Raw genomic sequence first — 20,562 nt, forward strand, 5'->3', positions numbered from 1 at the left:
TGTGTGGTCCCTAACATTTGCTGCCCGACCCCGTTTCCTGGGGTCCCTCTCCTGCCTGCAGTTGGGTGGCTAGGCTGAACCCCCAGAAGAGTTTTTCCCCTATTTCATCTACCCTCCTCGGGGGAGAAATAAGGAAGGAGAAGCAAAGCTCTGCCCGCCCCGCAGCCTGGCTGTCTACACCTGGGCAGGCCTGATGTTCATCACAGCAGCCCCACTCACCCACTTCACCCCACGCCACCCTCAGGACAAGTGTGGGACGGCCAGAGAGCTCGTGTTGTCGTCTTCATTGTACAGATGAGAACACGGAGGCCTCCTGGCTCAGTTCTTGGGCCGCTCCATTCCATTGTCAACACGATCTTCACAGTGATTTAACAAAACCCCAACCCCACAAGTTCACCTGTTCAGCCCTGCTTTACATTCCCTCAGCGGCTCCCAGCTGCTTAGAGCCAGGTTGGGGAAACTTGTCTACCAAGGGCAGATGGTAAATATGGCAGACAAGAATCTGTATTTACGTAACGCGAGAAAACAAATTTCCACCGAGTGTTATCAGTGACATTCAAAACATAACAATGAGCACAGTTTTCTATAATCCAGTTCTCATGAGAAGAACGGATTTCCTGATGTGGAGGGCGGGGGGAACGTCTCAGTTGGGGATCAAAGTCAGCATACGCTAGCGTCACATCCATTTTTATGCTCATCTGTGAAAACCATTTTGAACTCGCGGGCCCTACAGAGACAAATAATGGGCTGCCGTTGGTCGTTTGTGTCAAGGATCAAATCTTGGCCCCTTCACCTGCAAACGCCTCGCAGGGCCTGGCCCCACGTCTCTTCCCGTGCTCTAACTGTCCCCAACTGCTCTTTGCTTCTTAAACAGGCTTCCCTCTCTCCCCCAACCCAGCCCCTGTTCCACCCCATTTCCAATCTAGGAATTCCTCCCTTTTGGGCTGTCCTCCTTTTTCGGGATAACTTAGTGAACATCTTTCCTAAACCTCTTCCGTCCCATAGCGCCCACCAGTATGAACCTGGAGCACAGACCTCAGCACAGAAGATCGGTGTTGGGGCTTTACAGCCTGTCATTTCCTCACCGGCCTGGGATTCTCGCTCTTAAGGGAAGGGGCTGCTGCATTCCTATTGTACTCACTGCGCATGTTCCAAAAATAGGGAGGGGCTCTAGTGACCTCGGCCCAGTGCTTCTGACTATTGGATGGTGTTTCCTACACCACCTCCCCCCAGGCCACCCCGCTGCCTTGGAGGCACCACGTTCTTACACCCGATCCTGCCCAGGGCCTCCTCTTTCTGACCCAGGGTAGGCACTGGATTCAAGCCAGGCCTATGGGTCTTTCCCGGAGAGCTTTCAAGCTGTGACTCAGAAGTGGCATGGGGGTAGGAAGTAACTCTGGAGGGCTGGCAGCCCTGGTCTCCAGCTTGAGGGGAGACCCCGCTGTGAGAAAGGAGAGGGAGGTTGTACAGAGTGAAGCAGGCAGAAGTCCTAGGCAGAGAGGGTCTCGGTGGCATTAGAGTCTGGCCTCTGCACTTCCTCCTGAGGCTCGGCTGCACCCCTGCCCTGCTAACCATCTGCCTGTTGGTCCTCTGTGGAAACCACAAGATAATAGACGCCCTTTCACACCCGAGCTAATTTGAGTTGTATTTTGTCAGTGGCAACCCAAAGACTCCTACTATCCTGAACTTGGCATTCTCCCCACTGTGACACTGGCTTCCAAAGTTCTTTTAAGCACAGGAAGCCCTCGTTCACACAGAATCTTACTTGGAAGCCCAAACTGTGAAAAAAATGATAAATGCTAGTGTTGAGTAGCCTGCAGAACGGTCTACCTGGGGCGAAATCCCCACTCTCGCAACTCGTAGCTTTGCAGGCAAGGCTGAGACACATCCCTTCAGCCTCAGTTTCCCTCTTTGTGAAACACAGAGAGTAGAGGTACCCAACTCTTTGGGTTGAGGGAGCGTTTAAATAAGCTAAATATTTGTGCATATGTAAATCACTTAACACAGCGCCAGGGAATGACACTCCCTCAAGAGGCATCGATTATTATTACACGGAAGCAGGCGATGGGGAAACACAGCAAGTGCCACCCTTCACTTCCCTTCTCACCTCCTCCCTCACCACGTAGTCTTTGGAACATCTGAAATGATTGGTGTGATATACGTCTTTCTGGCTATACTGGAAAGTCCTGCCCAGACAAGAAGTGTTTTTGTCTCGGTCACTATTTTTTCCCAGGTCTGCCCAGCACAGTAACTGGCCCATAGAAGGGGTCCAATAACTATTTGTTGACCAACTGATAACAGATATATGTGTTATCTCATTAAAAAATAGGCACCACACATGTTACCAAATCTGGTGCCCTTTGCAGTATAATAAGACAACTCAGAAGAAGAGAAAAAGGCTTGACTTACAGGATAGCCCATTCAGAACTAAAGTTAAGTCTTTTGGTTTGGTCAGTCATGTTATTTAGAGATTCCCAGATTCCCCCCATTTTATAACTAATTAATGGAATGAAAACACAACATGACAGAACTTATCAAATACATTTAAAGCAATGATAAGAGCATAGTATTAATAAAGCAATTAATGTTTAAGCCTAGCCTAAAACACTCAAATCAGTAAAAATGAAAACATATACATTAAATTCAAACTAAAAAAGATAGCAGAAAACTCCAACAAAGTAAGATAAAATAAGTCACAAGGAAAGAAACAATAAAGATAAAATCAGAAATTAATGAAATACAGAATAGGAAGACAAGTGACCCATGGAATTAAATTCCTGATCCTCTGAAAAAATTAACAAAACAGACAAACCACTAACTCAGTCAAGAAAAAAGTGAGAAAATCCAAATATAAAACTAAGAGATTACAATGGGAAAACAACTATTAAAAAGTAGAAATTTTAACAATTGTTAAGACTACAGTGGTACCTCGGTTTTCTAATGTAATCCATTCTGGAAGACCATTCGAGGTCTGAAATGTTCCAAAACAGCTGACAGCTGGGCCTCAGGATCTTGCACTCAGCAGAAGCCGTGTGACATGTTCGACTTCTGAGGCATGTTTGAAAACCGAAGCAATTTACTTCCAGGTTTATGGTGTTCATAAACCGAAATGTTTGTCAACGGAGACGTTCGAAAACCGAGGTACTACTGTACTTTGCAAATCTCTATGCAAATCATTCTCAAATGTAAATAAAATAGTTACCTAGAAAAATACAGTAAACAAAATGATCCTGTTAGAGATAAAAAGCTTCAACAGACCAATTTTTTTTGTAGAAGAAATAGAGAAAACTATCAAGGAATTTCCCCATAAAAAAAGTACCAGGCAAAAGATTTTCAGAGGAGGTACAAACCTTCAAAGACTAGATAGTTTTAATGCTGCACAAATTCCTTCAGTGCATAGAAAATGAAGGTAAGCTTCCAAATTATTTTTATGAAGCAAGTATAACATTGATACATAAACAAATATCACTTACAAATATTGGTGCAAAAATCCTAAAATAAGTATTAGCAAACAGAATCACCTTATATTAAGAAAACATTTCAATGTAATTGAGGGTATTTATTCCAGGAATGCAAGGTTGGTTTGATACTATAATACAATACACCATATTAGGGATCTAAGATGAATCATCTGCTTATCTCCACTGATGGTGAAAAAAACCTTTGATAAAATCCAACACTTACTTCTAATAAAAAAAACACTCATGAAAATAGAAAATGATTGATATTTCCTTAACACGATAAAATATATAAATGTCAGTCGTAAAGTTAGCATCTACTAAATGAAGAATCACTACAGGCATTTCCACTAAGATCAGGAACAAGGCCAGGATGCCTATTATCTGCACTGCTATTTATTATCACACTGGAGGTATGAACCAAAGCAACTGGACAAGAGAAATCAATTAGAGCCATAAAACTGAAAAACAAAACATAAAACTATTTGCAGATGATGTAATTGGTACCCGGAAAACCTAAGAGAGTCAAGGCTCAAATTAATCAAGAAAGAAAAGAATTAAGCAAGCTAGCAGAATATGACATTAACAGAGAAACCAATAGTCTTCATATACACAAAACTAACCAGTCAAAAGATAGAATAGTGAATAAAAACTCCATTTATAACAGTACTCAAGAAGATAAAATGCTTAGAAAATAACCAAATAAGAAATGTGCTAAACCTATAAAAGGTACACTTTAAAATGTGCCTGAATCATATATAAACAGACATTAACAGATATAAAGACATCCCTTATTCTTGGGCATAATGACTTAGTATCATATCAGTTCTCCCAAAGTTAATTTACAAATAACACAATCCTCCAAAAATTACCACTGACCTTTTCATATCTAGTTAGACAAGTTGATACTCTAATACGTGTAAAAACTACATATGCAAGAATATCTCTGATATTCTAGGGGGATAAAAACCATGAGGGGAGTCTAGTTCTTAAGTAGATATTTAATCATTCCACGAAATCTCTAAATTTAAAACAATGAGGAACTGGCATTTGAATAAACAAAGCGATCAGGGCAATGGAAGAAAAATCCAGAAATAGATTCAAGTACATATGGAAACGAAGTATATGACAATGGTGTTATCAATGGAACATAGATGGGCTCTTCGGTAAAATGGTGCTGAAAAACTGGGCAGCCATTCGGAAAAAAGACAATAAACCCATACCTCACACCATTCACAAATAAATTCCGAATTAAAAAAGAAATAAATATGTCAGTACTAGAAGAACACACAGAAGAATTCCTTTATAAACTGGCTGTACAGAAAGAGTACAATAAAATAAAAAGATTGGTAAAAAAAAAATAATTGACAATTCATTAAAAAATATATATATATATGGATTACAATATTTTTTATCCAAAAAGTATTAAATCAACTGCAAAAATGATGTCATCTTACCTAAATAATTCACTTATAAAGGTTCATTTAAAAAGAGCATGATGGAAGGAGAGAAAGTGACCCATGGGGAGGGAGGGGGGCTTCTGTTTGCATTCAATTGGCTCCAGTTTTACCTTCTTTAGTTTCTTATGGGCCCCACTGTGGTTCCCCTGGGCCAGGTCGGCCCCGCTCAGGAGCCGGTATGTCTCTGCCACCTCAGGACTGAGGTCACCAAACACTCCCACTTTGCCTTCCAGGGACTCTCTCAGGATAGAGGTTGCTTTCTGCGAAAAAAACCAAAAGCTGTCTGGTGAAAATGTTCTAAGATCGGCTGATAGAGATCAGTGCCTCTTAAGAAAATGATGTAACTCGTGTATTTTTACTTTTTAAGGGAATGGGTTTGGATAGCGTGTCTCACGAGCTGAGCCTACTTTCCTCTGGTTAAACAGGAGATAGGAATAACATCCACGGGAGGAAAAAGGTGTGAATCATGAAAAGAGAATACATGAAGGACACCTGGAGAAAAAGCCACTTCAGAGATTATAAGAATCCACTTTAGCTGAGGAGTAAGAAGAAAAGCTAACATGGATTGTGTCCTTGGTGTGTCAAGAACTGTGCGAATCAGTTTACATGTGTGAGCTCATGTGACTTTATCCTCATGTCTCCTTTAGATAAGCACAATTTTAATCCTCGTTTGACAGAGCAGGAAACTGAGGCACGGAGCTGTCAAGAAATCTGCTCAAAGTCCGACAGGTCATCAATGGCAAAGATCTGAATCCGGCCAGTAATTTTAATCTTTTCTAGTTGCACGGTCTTCTCCATCTGTGCACAGTGACATTCTTTTTTTTTTTTTTTTCCACAGTGACATTCTTACATAAGTGAAAAACTACAGTTTCCTGGTGATTTATCTATTTACAGAACATCCAAAACATATTCCAGGGTTTTCTATTTCTGATAAGAAGTTGTTATGAAACAATAAAAAAAAAATCAAACATTCCAACATGATAAAAAATTAAATATATCTGACATTTGGTTTGGTTTATCTGATTTATACCAACATGGAATAAAAAAATGAATTGGTCAGAAACCAGTATCTTCTGACAGTAATCTCTTCAGTCAGACATCAAGATATACAAAGGGAAAACTTTGTACGTCGATCTGCCATGTTTCTCCTGAAATTCTCCCAGGATCTTCAGGAAGGCATGATTACAGATGCAGAACACAAATGCTGAATGTAAAAGCTAAGTAAAGTGGGAGCCAGTGAAGGGGGCTTCCCCACCATCCCCACCACACAGCCCTGAAGGCGCCTGACATCTCTCCACAGACAGAAGGAGCTAGGGGTGGGGGAACCACAGTAAAAGCGCTGATGAGGCAGAAACGATGTCTCAGGTGGAAAGGCAGACACTGTGTACACTGGGAAAGCGTGACTCCCCTTGGTAGTGGGGGATTCACCTAAGGCTAACGCCTGTCATGCCCTGTACCGGATCCCGAGCAAGGACGGAGCTCGGTGTGGTGTTGGGGCTGGCAGCTTTGCTATGGGAATTGACTGTCAGCCTGCAAGGAGCCAGCGAATGAAAGAGCCTGACTCCTTTTCCTAGATGAAGCTCTCGATGCCATGGACAGCTTGATTGGGGAAACGAGAGAGAGAGATGTGCATGAACTTGAATGGTGAGGCGAGATGGCAGTGGAAGAGACGCCACATGGGTTTAGAGGAAACAGGCGGTGGCAGCCTCTGAGAGTTGGATGAGTGGAGCGGAGTAAAGAGGACTTAGGTGGACTGAGAAGAGGGCGTGGGAAACTGGGAGCTCAGGAATGCGGGGGATGAAGACACGGCAAGTTCAGGGCCAGTGAGCGGCCGGATCTGACTGCAGCAGAGGAAGTAGGGAGGGGAGCCTCGGGGGACGAGGCGGAGTCGCAGGCTGGGCTGGTGGTGGAGGGCTGTGCTGCCAGGCTGAGGAGTTTAGACGTTCTTACAGGGAAAAAGACGTCAGAGAGGGTTTGTGAGCCGGAGAATGGCACAACTAGAAGATAAACCCATACGGACTAAGTGACCTTCACGTACAGTGTACCTGAAATGGCACGTTCCTCCCCAAAGATCAGCTTCCTGTGGGCACAGCGCTCTGGGACCACATCTCGGGTGGTCTGAGCACAGCCCTGCACGCTTCCCAGGGACTGTCTTCGGGCCTAGTCCCTGTCAGACGACTCTGGCAAGAACTCACAGGGAGAGGCTGCACCAACGGTGAGAACGATGCAAGGTTGCCACGTTTGGTCAGATGGGTTGTGCCAGGCACAAGGGCGCCTGGCGGGAGAAGCGGAGGCCCAAAACAGAGCTTGTGTTCTGCTCTCTGAGCAACGTGCTGGAGCACGAGCTGCATCCTAGCCAGAACCATACGTGGGGAGACACAGCGTCTGTCCACTGGCTTCCTAAGGCTTCCAGGCCTTGTGGGTGAACATGAGTCTCATACAGTTTGTTTCCCAAGATCTGGGAGCTGCCTTATTTATCCACGTCCCAAAGGAGCCTGGCACATGCCTGGCACATAATAGATGCCTATTGGACACCTACAGAGTGAAGGAGTACAGCAGCCTAGGCCACCCACATAAATAACTAGTCAGCCGTGGTCCAAACTCACGTACCTCTTCTTGCCCAGTGACTTGTAGAAAACGGCAATATTCATCTTGAATCGAAAGAAACTTGGCTTTTCCCATCCCTTCGGCATCCTTAAAATTAGCCATGCTCTTTTGAAAATACTGTTCGGCCACATCTGAAGAAAAGCATCATTAACAACAACTTTGAAAACTGCTCACAGATTTGAAATGGAAACAAAATAAATACGGTTTTAGTGGTGGTGGGCTATTTGAAAACACGAAGCATTTGGAGAAGAGAATCCAGCTGAGGAAACTGTGTTTTGCTCACTCATCTGCCTGTTTTATTAGAAAAGATTTCGGGCTCAGAAGGATACGGCAATTCACCTTCCTTGGTTTTTCATGTATCTTGCATACAGTAAGCAACATTAATGCACAAACCTCCCAGACCTGAAGACGTCAGTACGTTTTCAGGTGGAGAACGAGGGTCTGTTTCAATGGGGCTCTGACCAGCAGATGGATTTCTAGAGTATTACTCAAAATCCTCTCCTGGTAGGAAAAAACTCTACAGTGTGTTAAGTGTTCTATCTCTTTTACTCGCAGCTGACTTATGGGAAAACAAAACATTACAGATGCATCTGCTCAAACTCTTAACGTCGGCTGCTTTGATAATCTCATGACAGTAAACGTGAGGGATGATGTGGCATTTATTTTGTTGACTCTAAAAGCATCAGAGATGAATGGGTCCGCGGCTAAAAATTAACGGGATGTTCAGGATTGAAATCGTCTTGATATTTTCATTTTCTGTCGAATCGGGAATTAACCAAAGAATGTAACCAAGCAATCCCTTCTTAAAAAGTAAGGAACTTCCCGAGTCTCAGCCTGGTTCCCCGAGAGGGGAGCCCTCACTAGAAAGACCGGCAGGTATAAAGGCCGGAGGACGGGGTTGGGGCTGAACGGGCAGGGGCTGGCTTGGCGACCCTGCGCTTTGGCAGAGGGAGTGCTGCCATGCTCGGATAACGGACACGGCCATGTGGGACTGGAAGCACCGAGCCGATCTCTCAGACAGGGGCAGACACAGCCGTGTCGACCCCTTTCCAGCCCCCGTCTTGTCACGTTCTCCTACCTTTTGGTATTCTTTGCCCCGCTGGTCACATGGTGATGGCCAACCGCCTCCCCAAAGCACCCCATTTTAGCTTGGTCCCCTCCACCTGACTGCTGCATGCTCCGGCTCTTAGTGGAACTGATGTCACAGAGACGCTGGGAGAAAGGAAGCTGCTCTGTGTAACTCAGACGACAGTGTAAATATTTGGCTCTTAACCTCTGATCCGGGAAACCTACTCGTATTTTCCAACGCGGATGCTTGTTAGCACATATGGATCTCTGGAAGAGGGAGTGGAAGTGAGGGAGGAAGGAAGGGAGGGAGGAATTTATCCCGTAAACCTAAGGCAGCGGGGCTAGTGAAGGAAAGCCCGGCGGCGTGGTGGGGCGTCAGGGACGGCGCTGCCTGGGGATCTGCCCTGTGGGCTCAGCCTCCTAGAGTTGCAGGTCCCTTTCTCCATTTTGGAGCCCTCCACTTCTCTACAGGTCCAGGTTTCCCCCATTTCTGTTCCTGGAAGGTCTCCCGTCAGAGGGCGGTGAGGACGGGGTGGGGGTTCTCTGACAGCTTTCATCACGTACAAGTTGAGCACGATGACACAAGGCGTCATGGCCGGACCCTCGTGTACTAGAATGGCCCAGGGTTTGGGCCCGGAGGAAGGTTGAAGGCATCCACTGTGGGTACCTTCCCTGTCTATACATTGGAAACCACTGTTACCTTCACCCAGAATGCAGGAAAGCTCCCTTATTGTAAGACCCTGACTTATTTCCCTCACCCCTCCACCCCCCCAGACTAACTTCTGGACTATGAGCCACACGACTCGTCTTTGAGGGGAGAGCAAATCTGTCCTACGACTATGGCTAAGGAGTGACCCCTGACAAGCACAGTTTGTTCTCCTGGGGCCGGGCATCCCTCAGCAGGTCCATCCGGGACATGTGACAGCAGGATTTCCACAGGGAGAGGAGGTCACGGTGGGGTGGGTGGGATGCCACCGCCCAGCGTGGACCCTGTGCCCTGAGGCTGGGTGTGGGTTCACAAAGAGCCAGCAGTTTCAGGGCTTGCTCGTACACAGCGCCACTCCTAACGTTAAAAACCTCTTCTAGAATCCTCTGTAACCTGATGCTGGTGGCCTGGGCAGAAGATGAGGTCACTTTCTAAAGCACAAGAGCATGACTTAGCTTGTAAATCTGAGCCCTCGTGGCACAGGTGCTTCAGGGCCATTAATCGTCTCCTATTTTCCCTCCAACAGAATGTTTAGCCTGTCTGCAAGTTAGAGCGAGGGAGGAAGAGTGGCCCAGTGGGCAGGGTGGCTGAATGGCCCCTGGCGGCCCCATCAGACTCTGTTCAATCTGTGTGCTCACACAGAAGGAAAAGAAAGCACGACTTCATTCAAAGACCAAGAGGAATGCAGGGTTACAACTAGGCACCCCGGGGGCCAGAAGGCTTGCCATTAAACTACTTTCCAGTAACCCTGGGTTCATTTTCTTGCGACTGCCCTAAGCAAGAACTGGAACAGGGAGGACAATTCCCTTTTGTGACAGTCTTGGGAAACAGTCCGGACTGCGGACTAATTGGGAGAGCACTGAGGACCCCAGGGAATCTGAAAGCGCTAAGTCTCAAAGCGCAGGTTGGCAGTAACGCAGAGGAGCACATCACCAGGCAAACAAGCATGAATCCATTTAGATCCCGCTGGGGGCTGCCACGTGGGCTCTGAGGCTGCCCACAGGGCTGGGGGGCAGGGACATGGGGAGCCTGAGCAGACGAAGCCCAGGATAGGCTCTCTCTTCCCACTGGAACCTCAGTGGTCCACACTGGCCTGACATGGCTTCTGGGCGTAGCGGGCCTGCCGCTCACTAGCCATGGCCTTCTCTGGGGGCAGGTTGGCATCAGTAGAGTGAGGCGACCAAACAGATGGCGGAAGGGAGAGTGGACATGAAGTGTCTGCACCTGGCGCCCACAGGCCCAGTTAGGGGGCTCAGGCACCACGGGGATCTGCCTGCCTCCAACTTCCTCACCACCAGGAAGCTGACAGGACCCCAGCCTACCCCACCACCACTCAGAGTCCCATGTGGGGCCACCAGGTAGTGGTCAGGGGTCCAACAGCCTCAGGCCTATGGCCCCAGTTACTTGTCTTAGGAAAGTGTATGTGTTTTCCATAAACCACCCTAAAAATCCTCTTTGAAGTTAAGTCAGGGTATAAATGACAGGCTCTTCTGAGGCAATCTGAACACAAGTTATGAGCCAGCACAAAAGTGAAAAACCGAAGCCTCATAAAAGTGGTTCCCAGAGAGGGCACGCACGTCCTCCTCCCTAGAGAGGAATAGAGCCTTAGGTTTTGTTCTCAGACATTAAGAGGAAAGGCTATCTGTAAGCAAAGTTTGATGGGGTTTCAGTTCTGCCAGTTTGTCCCTCTGCGAAGAGAGACCAACAACACAGAGTCGGGGTGAAGAGGGGGCCACCCCGTGTACTCCTCTGTGGGCCCCAAGAGCTGCGAACCCCTGCAGCACCCCCCTCGCCCTTCCTCCAGGCTTCCCGCCTCCCTGGATCTGGGGAGGGGGCACCCTTAGTGCCACTCACTCTGCGGTTGTGGAGTGGGGCTGAGCAGGCAGTGTTAGGCCTCTGCCCAGGCCTTGCTTTGCCTCTAACCTGCAGTGACCCGGGACACACCTTGGACCCCAATTCTCTAGAAGGGATGTGCTCAAGATGCTTCCAGAGGTTTCTGAGAAGGCGGGCCTACTAACGAGGTAGAAAACAGGGTAAAAGGCTTCCCTTTGCGTCTCTGGCATCACCCCCCACTCTCTCTCTGCAGCCTTCCCGTTCTCACCTGGCCTGGGGAGCACAGAGCAGGCATGGGTGCCCACATCTGCTTGGGGAACTCAGAGGCAGGCCAGGCTCCGGCTGGCTGGTCATTTTGTAATAAGAAAAGGGCCCTGCGTAAGAGCAAGGCAGGGTCTCTCAGAGCACACAGGGAGTGAAGGGGGTGGAAAGGCTGAGCAGGAAGGAAGATGGAGTGGGGAAGAATGAGGAGGAAGGGAGAGAGGTGGGTGGGAGTGGCCAGCAGTGGCTTCCACTCATTCCCACCAGCAGGGGCTGCAAAGGAGGGCCACGGGAAGGTGAAAAACCCCTGACTGGCTGCTCCCAGGTGGCCATGTGACCTGTCAGGAGCCCACTGGAGCTGGGCGCATGTGTATACCAAGGGCTGTCTGGCTTCCAGTCTCTCTGGGACACACAAGGCCCAAGGGACATCCGTAACCCAGTGAGCAGGGAGTGGCCCGGGTGGGGGCAGGATCCAGCCTGGGGGGCACGCAGAGGAGGCAGGCCACAGGAGGAAGAGTGGAGAAAAGGGCAGATCGTGTAAGGGGAAAGGAGGAGACTTCATCGAGGTACAGTGCCTAGTTTCAGATACTTACAAGTTCACATCTCTTGTGCAAAGCATGGGGAGAGGCTGGGACAAATGGAGGCTGGGATTGTCCGTCCATGTGCATGGGAATTATATCTCAGGAATGCACCCCAGGCTCACGAGTCAGGGTTCCCACCCTCTACCCCCAAGGCTCCGATGAGGCAGAACCCGTTCTGTTCTGATGTCTCTGCACCCCGCAAAAATCCCTGGCCGCCTGGAGCCCAGGTTGCAGACGGGGCCACTTCCAAACAAGGCAGCCTGTGCTCGGCGGGCTCTGCCTCTCAAAGGTTTACACTGAGATGTACTTGGCTCGGGCCCATTTCATGTTAATATCCTTTAAGAGAAGAGTTATAAACTCAGGGCGGATGCCCTGAACACTTCGCAGGGTTAGGAGAGCAGTTACTACCAAGTTTGTCTATGGCTGCTCCGGGAAGCGGGCCAGACTCAGGTTAGGGACATTCCAGGAGCCTGAAGTGGGGGTCCTTGTGCAATCCCAGCCCTCCGGTGACTTCTAGGGCAGTTCTGCCTGCATAAGGAATGCATCGGAGGCAGAGCAAAGGGATGGGCTGGAGCGTGGAGCCTGAAACGCACTGGCTCCTTGGCCGGCAGTGTATTTTTTTGTCAGAGGGCACTACCTTCAATGGGCATTCAGCAAGCAGGCTACGGAGAACCCCAAATGAGACATTTTTCTCATGAATAATTAATTCTTTTTTTTTTTAAATTGTACTCAGCACAGACAGGTGTGAGCACACAGAGGACAGAGCTGAGACCCCCAGGCAGGGGGATTTCCTTGGCACCCGGGAGCTGATCCCCCCTCACTGCGCTCACGCTTTCCAGTTCCGGATCCAGCCCTCACACTGGTTTTGCCTCACTCAGAGCCTGAAACATATTGGAGTTAGTTACCATCAATTACAGATGGATTTCACATAAAAGTCTAGATTTCTGCCTTCTCTTAAAAAAGCAGCAGATCTGCCAGCACAAGGCTGCCGTCCACTTGGCAGCGGCTCACTTTCCACAGGGCGCTGGCTTCTCAGGTTTGCCACAGGCCTCGCCTCTCCACACGGCCTCTCTCGTATTATAACCCACGGGGAACTGCCGTCTATAAGTCTGTTCACTGCTGCTACTGTTTACTAATAACTACCTGCTCCCCTCACACTGCTTATCTGGTTCCTACGGACATTTAGATTTGTGACTCTTGCTACTCCAGGGGATTCCATCAAACACACACTTGCATTTTAAGTGCATTATTAACAGTTGTGGAACACAAGGTTCCTTTCCCCTATTACAGGAATTGTAGGCAACAATAAGCTGGTCAAAATGTTGGCTCTGTGAAGGTTTTGAAACTGTTACGTATGAAGTGTCCTAGGGAATGAGGATCAGAAAGGTCACTGGCCTTCTCTAGCTCTAGACAGGCTCCTCCAGCTCTGAAAAGGAGATCAAAGCTCCAGGAGACCAGAGTGAGGGACCCACAAGGTGGGCGGACAGATGGATAAACACTGGCATCTCTTCACCAGCTCCCCCCTGGACTGGAGCCCCTGCCTGGTCCGGGGATCCCTGCAGACTAGGGCATCACTGACGTGTCCCTGTCATTTCCCACCTGCCAGCCTCCTCATCTGAGCCCCACTCCTGCTCCCAGAACCCCAACCCTAGCTTCCCTGGTATTGATTTTAGGCTTACTGGCACATAGGACCTTATTTTACTATAACACATAATTATTTTTATCTGACATCTTGGAATACACCCCTAGGTCTTCTTTATGAGTTATATTGTTTCTGAATATTCTGAACCAAAAAGAAAGTCACTAGAATGTGTGTTGTCTATTAATAGAGGCATACTGTATGCTCTGATCCCGGGATGATGAAATAAGAACTCCCCCAGCTCACGGCTCTACCCATCATGTGGGACTAAGAAAAACCACATGCGTCATAAATGGCAACTTCCCTTTGGAATCCTGAAACTGGGTAAGTACATCCTAATGGAAAGCTCAGCCCTGTGAGAGTCTGGAGGCCGGCTATCCAATAGGCCAGGAGCTCGGCTGTCACAGGAGCTCCACAACAGTCTTTAAAAATAGATCACCTTTGAAAGCAGAGCGGATTTCCCTGCAAGCCCTGCATGGATTCTCTGGGGCTCTGAAGAGCTAGGTGTGGATGAGGATTCGTTGTATTTGAAAGCAAAAGATGAGAGACAGGCCGAACAGGGATAGAAAGCAAAGGCCTCTGGTGAAGCTCCCAGACTGGCGCAGCTATGGTGATTGGATAAAGCTGCGAAGGACCCACGTCCCAGCTCCATCCACCTGTTCACCCATCCCAAAGGCAGCTGGTTTGCAGACCCAGGTGTGTGGGGCCGCCAGGGAGCAGGCAGTGCCTGCCTGGCACCCCCACGAGGCTGGCTCTCACCATGGTGCTCGGGCCTCCCGGCAGCGATGGAAGTGACAGCGGCCCGGGCGACACAGAGTGCAGACAGCGTTGCTTCCTCTGGGGAGGGCTTTCTCTTCAGGATGATGAGATGCGCCTGCCACCACGGAAAGAAGGAACACACGTGTTTACACGGCTGGCGGCCACGACCCGGAACTAACTGTTCTCGCGGCGCTAAGCAGAAAGCTAGGGAACTTTCTAGCGAGCTGGACAATGTGATTTCTGCGGAGGCACAGTCCACTCTTGGGAGAGCTGGGTTTTAAAAGCACTGTGTAGTGGGAGAGCAAAAGCACCGGGCGCTGAGTGCAGACGGCTTGACCTCACTAAGAAAATCATTTAAAAGTTTCTGTTCCCGGGCGAGCAGTGTCACAGAGGAGCCGGGAGGGTTTGAAGAAGGAAGAAGATAGACCAAAAAGTGCCCGTGCTGAGCAGAGGAGGTGGGCAGGCCCAGACCCCTGCCTACCGGTCAGCCCAGAAAGGGGGACGCACCTGCAGCGTCAGCAGCCTCACCCACAGAATCCTGGATCCCTCGGATCCCTCCCCCATGCACAACCCACCAAGCCCACGCGCCTGCACCCTCTGCAAACTGGCCCAGGGGAGCGGCCAGAGCACATAACACAGCACGGCCCCTTGAAAATAAAGCCTTTTTGTAAACCCTTTAAGAACATTTTTGAAATCCTCTATGATCCTATGGACATAATAATAATCCTTTCATGCACAACACAAAATATATCCCTTCAAATGAAGAGATATAAAAGACATAAATAAATGCTCTTCGTGACATGTTTATATTCATCCAATAAACAGGTATTTATAGGAGACGCGTGGGCTGGGAAATGTGGGCAGTCCAGAAAGAAACAGGTAGGAAACATGAAGCCACCCAAGGCACTCACGTGAGACGGTAGGTAGTTTGCAGTGAACTGCCCAAAAAATGACAGAAAGACTAAAATACCATGAGTTAAAAAGAGAGAAACACTAGATTGGGACAGACAGTCATACGAACAACAACTTGGATTGAAGTTGCACTTTAATAACGGTTTTCATCTGTGATATCCATTGTGATTGTCTTGGCAATTTTTGTTATCCTCATTTGATACATGAGAACACTGAGGTTGCCCAATGGGTCACTTGCCGAAGATATCTCACACCTAACAAAGGACAGAGGTAAGACTCTGACCTTGATCCTCTGACTGCAGATTTGCTTCTCCTACCGGGTTGTGAAGGCTGCCATTCCTTCCGCCCTGGCCATGGTGGCAGACGTCGCTGATGGTGCCTAAACAGCCCCGAGCACTGGTTCATTCAGCCTCCAGGAGCTGGGACTAACCCACGGGGGCTGGTCTAGCAGATAAAGCCATACTGCTAAACCCTCCAAGTCCAGACCGAGCAAGAAGACAGCGACACCAAAAAGACTTGCTCCCCTGATGACCCGCTGAACGCATGTCTGAGAGGGAGTCAGGCTGGAGTCTAGACGCCGCTCATTTGTCATGTGTTAAACTCAACTGAGTTAGTAGCTCTAGACTTTTTACGGTAGGGGCCACTGCAAATCAAGATGGGGCCACGACTTTTACTGCTGTGTTAGAACAATCAGAAGTTCGTATTTGTAAATACTAATGGTATCCTTTGTTTTAAAACTAGTTTTCTTTTTATAGGATATCAATACACTGAGTAAGTGATTTTGGCGACCTCCAAATTAGTCACTCATCTCGGTTTGGCCTGAAGCTCTGACTTGAACCGCTTTTCAAGTAACGGGCACTCCAAAAAGCAGTCACATGTGAGGAGAGACGATAGGAGCTACAGGAAGAGAACCAAGGGGACATGTGTGCGGTGTTTGGGGAGAGGAAACGAGTGAGAGGGAAAGCTCATCCCATTCCAAATGCAAACTGAATCGTGTTTATTTCGTTTTTCCCCTGGGTGAACTACCTCTACACTCTACTACTGAGGAGATAAGTCTGTGAGGCCCGAAAAGATTGTTACAAAGACTTAAAACCCAAATTCAAATTCCAAAAGATGTCATAGTTTGTTTCCACTCAATGTTATCATTCAAAGCAAAGATATGTGTCTATCAAAATTCTTTTCAAAGGAATAACTGCCTGTTTTGAGAGTTCTTTAAGTTGCCTTTTGCCTTGGAGACAGGAAGCAAAGTTTTCCACGAGCAAAAATGCTCACAGTATCGAAAAAGTGGACCCTGAAAACTTGAGGGATCTGAATTTATCACAAAATCTTCACAACCTCAGGGTTTTCCGTGTATGAGATGCTAATATAAGCAAACATGTATTATTCATTATTCACTTCAGAAACTCAATGCCTGATCTGATTTATTATTTGATGTTCATGAAGCCTCTAAAAACCACACGCTGGGGGGATGGGGGTGGAGAAGAGAAGCCATGATGTTTTAAATGTGCAAGATTAGTGTTGCATTTATTCAGTAAAATTCAGTTCAATTTAATTCCATCCTATTCAATTCAATTTATCTTAATTTTTAAATGCTTTCTACGTGCCAGATATCAAACGCTAGGAATTTATTAAAAAACAAAAATAGGCTCCATTTTCAAAGAGCCCACAGACAAGCTATAAAAATGTGGGCTAGTTCGATTCTCTCTACCCTTGCAGACACTGCCCTTCACTAGGTGTGAGCGCCCAGCTCACTACTTTCCTCTCCACCCGTCTTCCTGTCATTATTTTCAATGATTTCAGTATCCATGGGATGGACCTGCGCTGTCAGGCAAGAAAGAGACAGTACAGTCTGATGGGTTCACAGAGGAAAAGAGGATGACAAAACGATCCTTTACATGGAGGAAACCCGAGGAGAGTGCAGGACCCCAAGGCAAGATGCTTTACCATCAGAGGCAGAGAAAGGGAGAGAGAATTTGCTAGAAATGGAAAGGGACCTATGGCTTTCAGTAGAGGGATGCAGCCCACGGGCACTGACCTTGCAGGGGGAGCTGAAGGAATAAATTCCCTGTCCTCTCCTTCCAAGGTCAAGCTGTGCGCTCCCAGTCAGAGGGCGTGGGCCCCCCTCACACTGCACTTAAGGGTCGGCCTCTGGTGGGGCCCAGAGCAGGGTTGGGAAGGACGCACAGTGGAGCTTAGAGAGCAAAACACATCGTCCAGCTCATGACCCGCCTACACTTTGGCCTCTCAGGTTTCCACAGGTCCTGCTCCTCGCTCCCCTCAGCCCCCAGTCCCCCATCAGGCCCTGCATCTTGTCATCGCTTCGTCTGTGCTGCCTCTGGATCCTGCGGCTCACAGACCCCCTGTGATTATGTGGGCGCCCTGGCTCTATCCTGTCCACGCAGAGCGTCTAGTCCTCTCCCCACTCCCCGCTTTCCCACCAGCCACCCACCCCGTCCTGCGGCTCCTTCCTTTCTTGTTATATAAAAGTGTCCTTACGTCCACTGAGGCATTATTTGAGATGATAAAAAGGGGGGGAACCATTTAAATATCCACCGGCAGGGGAATGAATACACTGTGCTTGATTTATACAATGATTGAACTCTATCTGCATTTCTTAACATGGTTCCATGTCAAAAACACCACGGAATGGAAAAGCAACTTACAGAAGGACGCAAACGTGGCACCACTGATGGTCACGGTTCTGTTCTGAAGCACAAATGCTTCTCGAACAGACAAAGCAGGTAAAGAGTGGCGCTGCTCTCATGGAAGCAGGTGGAGAAGGCCTGGAAACCCATGGACCTGCTCCCACCCAGCTGCCCCCAAAAGACCCTCCATGGAATGTGAGGGTTCGGGGCGACACAGGTTGAGAACCCTAGCTCTGCACCGTGTAGAGGGAGCAAGTGCCAAGGAAGTTGAGAAAGCCAGTGGTTCGATTACACCCTCTTTCCAAACTCAACCACCGTTCACCACTCTGGAACAACCCTGTGTTTGCTAAGACAATATAAACACCCTGCTGCACACATCTGAGAGCATTTACGGACTAGCTACTCGAGTTCCCAGAATGACAGGAGGCGGGCTGGCCTTTCCCGGCTTCCTGCAGGGATGGATCGAGCTGGGGACCTGTGGCTTGACTGCACTCACTCCTTGTTATTTGTTAGTCTCCCCAGGGCTGGAGTTTCTCCTCCCGCCCTTTGCTGTTTTCAGTGTTGCACGGTGTCATGTGGGAGACCCTGCTCACTGCGCCATTTGTCGTGGGAGGCGGCCTGCAGGGCCTCTAGTCCCGCTCCCCACATAAGAACGCAGGACGTGGTGAGGCCAAAAAGGAACACCCACAGAGCCATAGGTAGGGGAGTCACACCACTGTAGTCTCACTGGAGGCTGGATCCACACGACCTGCAACCTGCCGTCCACTTCCCTGCCTGCCAACCAACCGAGCCTCCAACCAGCCCAGCCACGGCAGCTATATCAGGGGCTAATTGGCTCACTGGTTACAGCTGACGGCCCACTAGCCACAGCCAACGGTCATCTACTCCCCGAGCCAGCACCTTTCCATGTGAGGCCGAGAGCCTGGAAACTGCTCTTGGGGCCTCTGTCCCCACACACGGTTAAATGTTTATCTGCTGTCATCTGAGGAATGTTTAATATTCCTACACCTCTTGTGCTGCTAGTGAGTTGCACTGGGTTAAAACCAAAAACGAAAACAACCTTTAATATCTACTTCAAACTTTAAAAACCCTATTGTGCAAGGTCATTAACTGAAAACCTCATTCACAATACCAACCACCTCAGGCCCTGCCCAGGTGACTGCAGCTGTTGCATTCTGGTCCCCCTGTGTGTATCTGGCGGGACGGGGGGTGGGAACCTAGGAATCCTCAGCACCAATGCATCTGACAGGAGATGCAGCCAGAGCCAGAGCTGGTGGACGCTTATCTAACTGGGCCTGTCGCCTTGGATTTGCAAAACGTGTAATAAACAGTTCTTAAAGAGGAAACTCGATGACTAGTAAACAGGATGTTTCTATCGATGCAGGCAGACCCCATCAGATGAATACACAGCTTAAAACACTGGGAGGGTTCCCAGCTCTTGGTGGGAGGGTGGGATAGATTTTTCGCCCCATTTGGTAATAATTAGGGGATCACTGATTCAGAGGGAAATCTCTCCTGTAACAAGTGGAGAGTCCACAAGTAGCTCAAGGTACCTTAGTAGACGGCGACTGAGTGAGTCTATTTACGCCAGAGGTGAGAACACTCATGGATTCTTCAACCTAGTAGCAGCCGGCATCTCTCTGTAGAGGGTGGGAGGGAACTAGCAGTGAGCAGGCACCAACTTTTGCCAGGTGGTGCGATGTGAATTTCATGCGCCCATTTGCTGGCACTCGACATGACCGGTGAGAGTGATAACAGCCCCATTTACAGACGGGGAAATGAAGCCGCAAGGAGATGCAGCAACTGGCTGAATGCAAGTCACAGGGTGCGGCAGTGGCAGCACATGGATTCCAACCGAGACCTGTGACTCCAAGCTGCATGCTTTTCTCGTCTGACATCCGGTTATTAAGAGGGTCCGTGTTACAGGAGGACGGTTTTCTTATCAATGGGATGAGGAACCAACTGAGCATCAGAGAAAGAGTTGCTAACTAGCAGATGTGGCCCTGAAACTGAATGAGCTGGTGAGGGGGACAGTGCGTTGACAATATGTGGGTGCCTTAGCAGCGTCTGAGAACTGATTGGCGAGGAACGCCACAGGGGGGTGGTCAGTGGATGGAACAGACACTAGGGTACCTCCCACCGAGTGTCTGCGTTTCTGCTTTGATTCAAATTGGTGTCTTAAGTCAACGGAAGCTCAAGTCCGCTGCTCATTGGGAGCTGTGAGCTTGCCGTGTTTCTTTTATAACTGACCAGCTGCACAGCTTTCCCTCTCAGCCCTGCCAAAGCTGGCCATTCCGCCCTCCAGCTTTGAGCTGATGCCCTTGTATAAGACAGGGTCACGTTGTAGCCCAACGTTGCCACTTCCTTTCCTCTCCCATCTCTGCCCAGTAGGGAAAACTGTCATGGCCACACACAGCCCAGGGACCTGGGGCAGCTGCAGAGTCTTGGCTAAGAGAAAGAGGGAGCTGAGGATCCCCGGGGGAGTAGACAGAAGGGAAGGCACTGGGTACAGCAGGCATTTGAAAACAGTTCTCAGGGCCCCAGACCAAGCCAGTTGCTTTTAATAGTCAGAGAAAGTCCTCAGTGGCAGCTCTCCAGCTGTCAATTTTAGCTCCTCCAAAGGGTTGGGGAGA

The 20,562-nt window shown here is 48.6% G+C and overlaps 1 protein-coding gene across 2 annotated transcripts in view; it reads right to left on the bottom strand.

Moving 5' to 3' along the window:
• TTC23 (tetratricopeptide repeat domain 23) overlaps window positions 1–20,562 on the bottom strand; it is a 56,328-nt gene that overhangs the window by 10,131 nt on the left and 25,635 nt on the right. For both annotated transcript variants that reach the window (XM_033099965.1, XM_033099966.1), the window contains exons 7-9: window positions 14,373–14,487; window positions 7,529–7,656; window positions 5,029–5,178 (exon numbers count right to left, since the gene is read on the bottom strand). In XM_033099965.1, the coding sequence (XP_032955856.1) occupies window positions 5,029–5,178; window positions 7,529–7,656; window positions 14,373–14,487 (393 nt within the window). The remainder of the gene's footprint in view (window positions 1–5,028; window positions 5,179–7,528; window positions 7,657–14,372; window positions 14,488–20,562) is intronic.

Source organism: Rhinolophus ferrumequinum, chromosome 28, assembly GCF_004115265.2.
Source record: "Rhinolophus ferrumequinum isolate MPI-CBG mRhiFer1 chromosome 28, mRhiFer1_v1.p, whole genome shotgun sequence".
Taxonomy (NCBI): Eukaryota; Metazoa; Chordata; class Mammalia; order Chiroptera; family Rhinolophidae; genus Rhinolophus; species Rhinolophus ferrumequinum.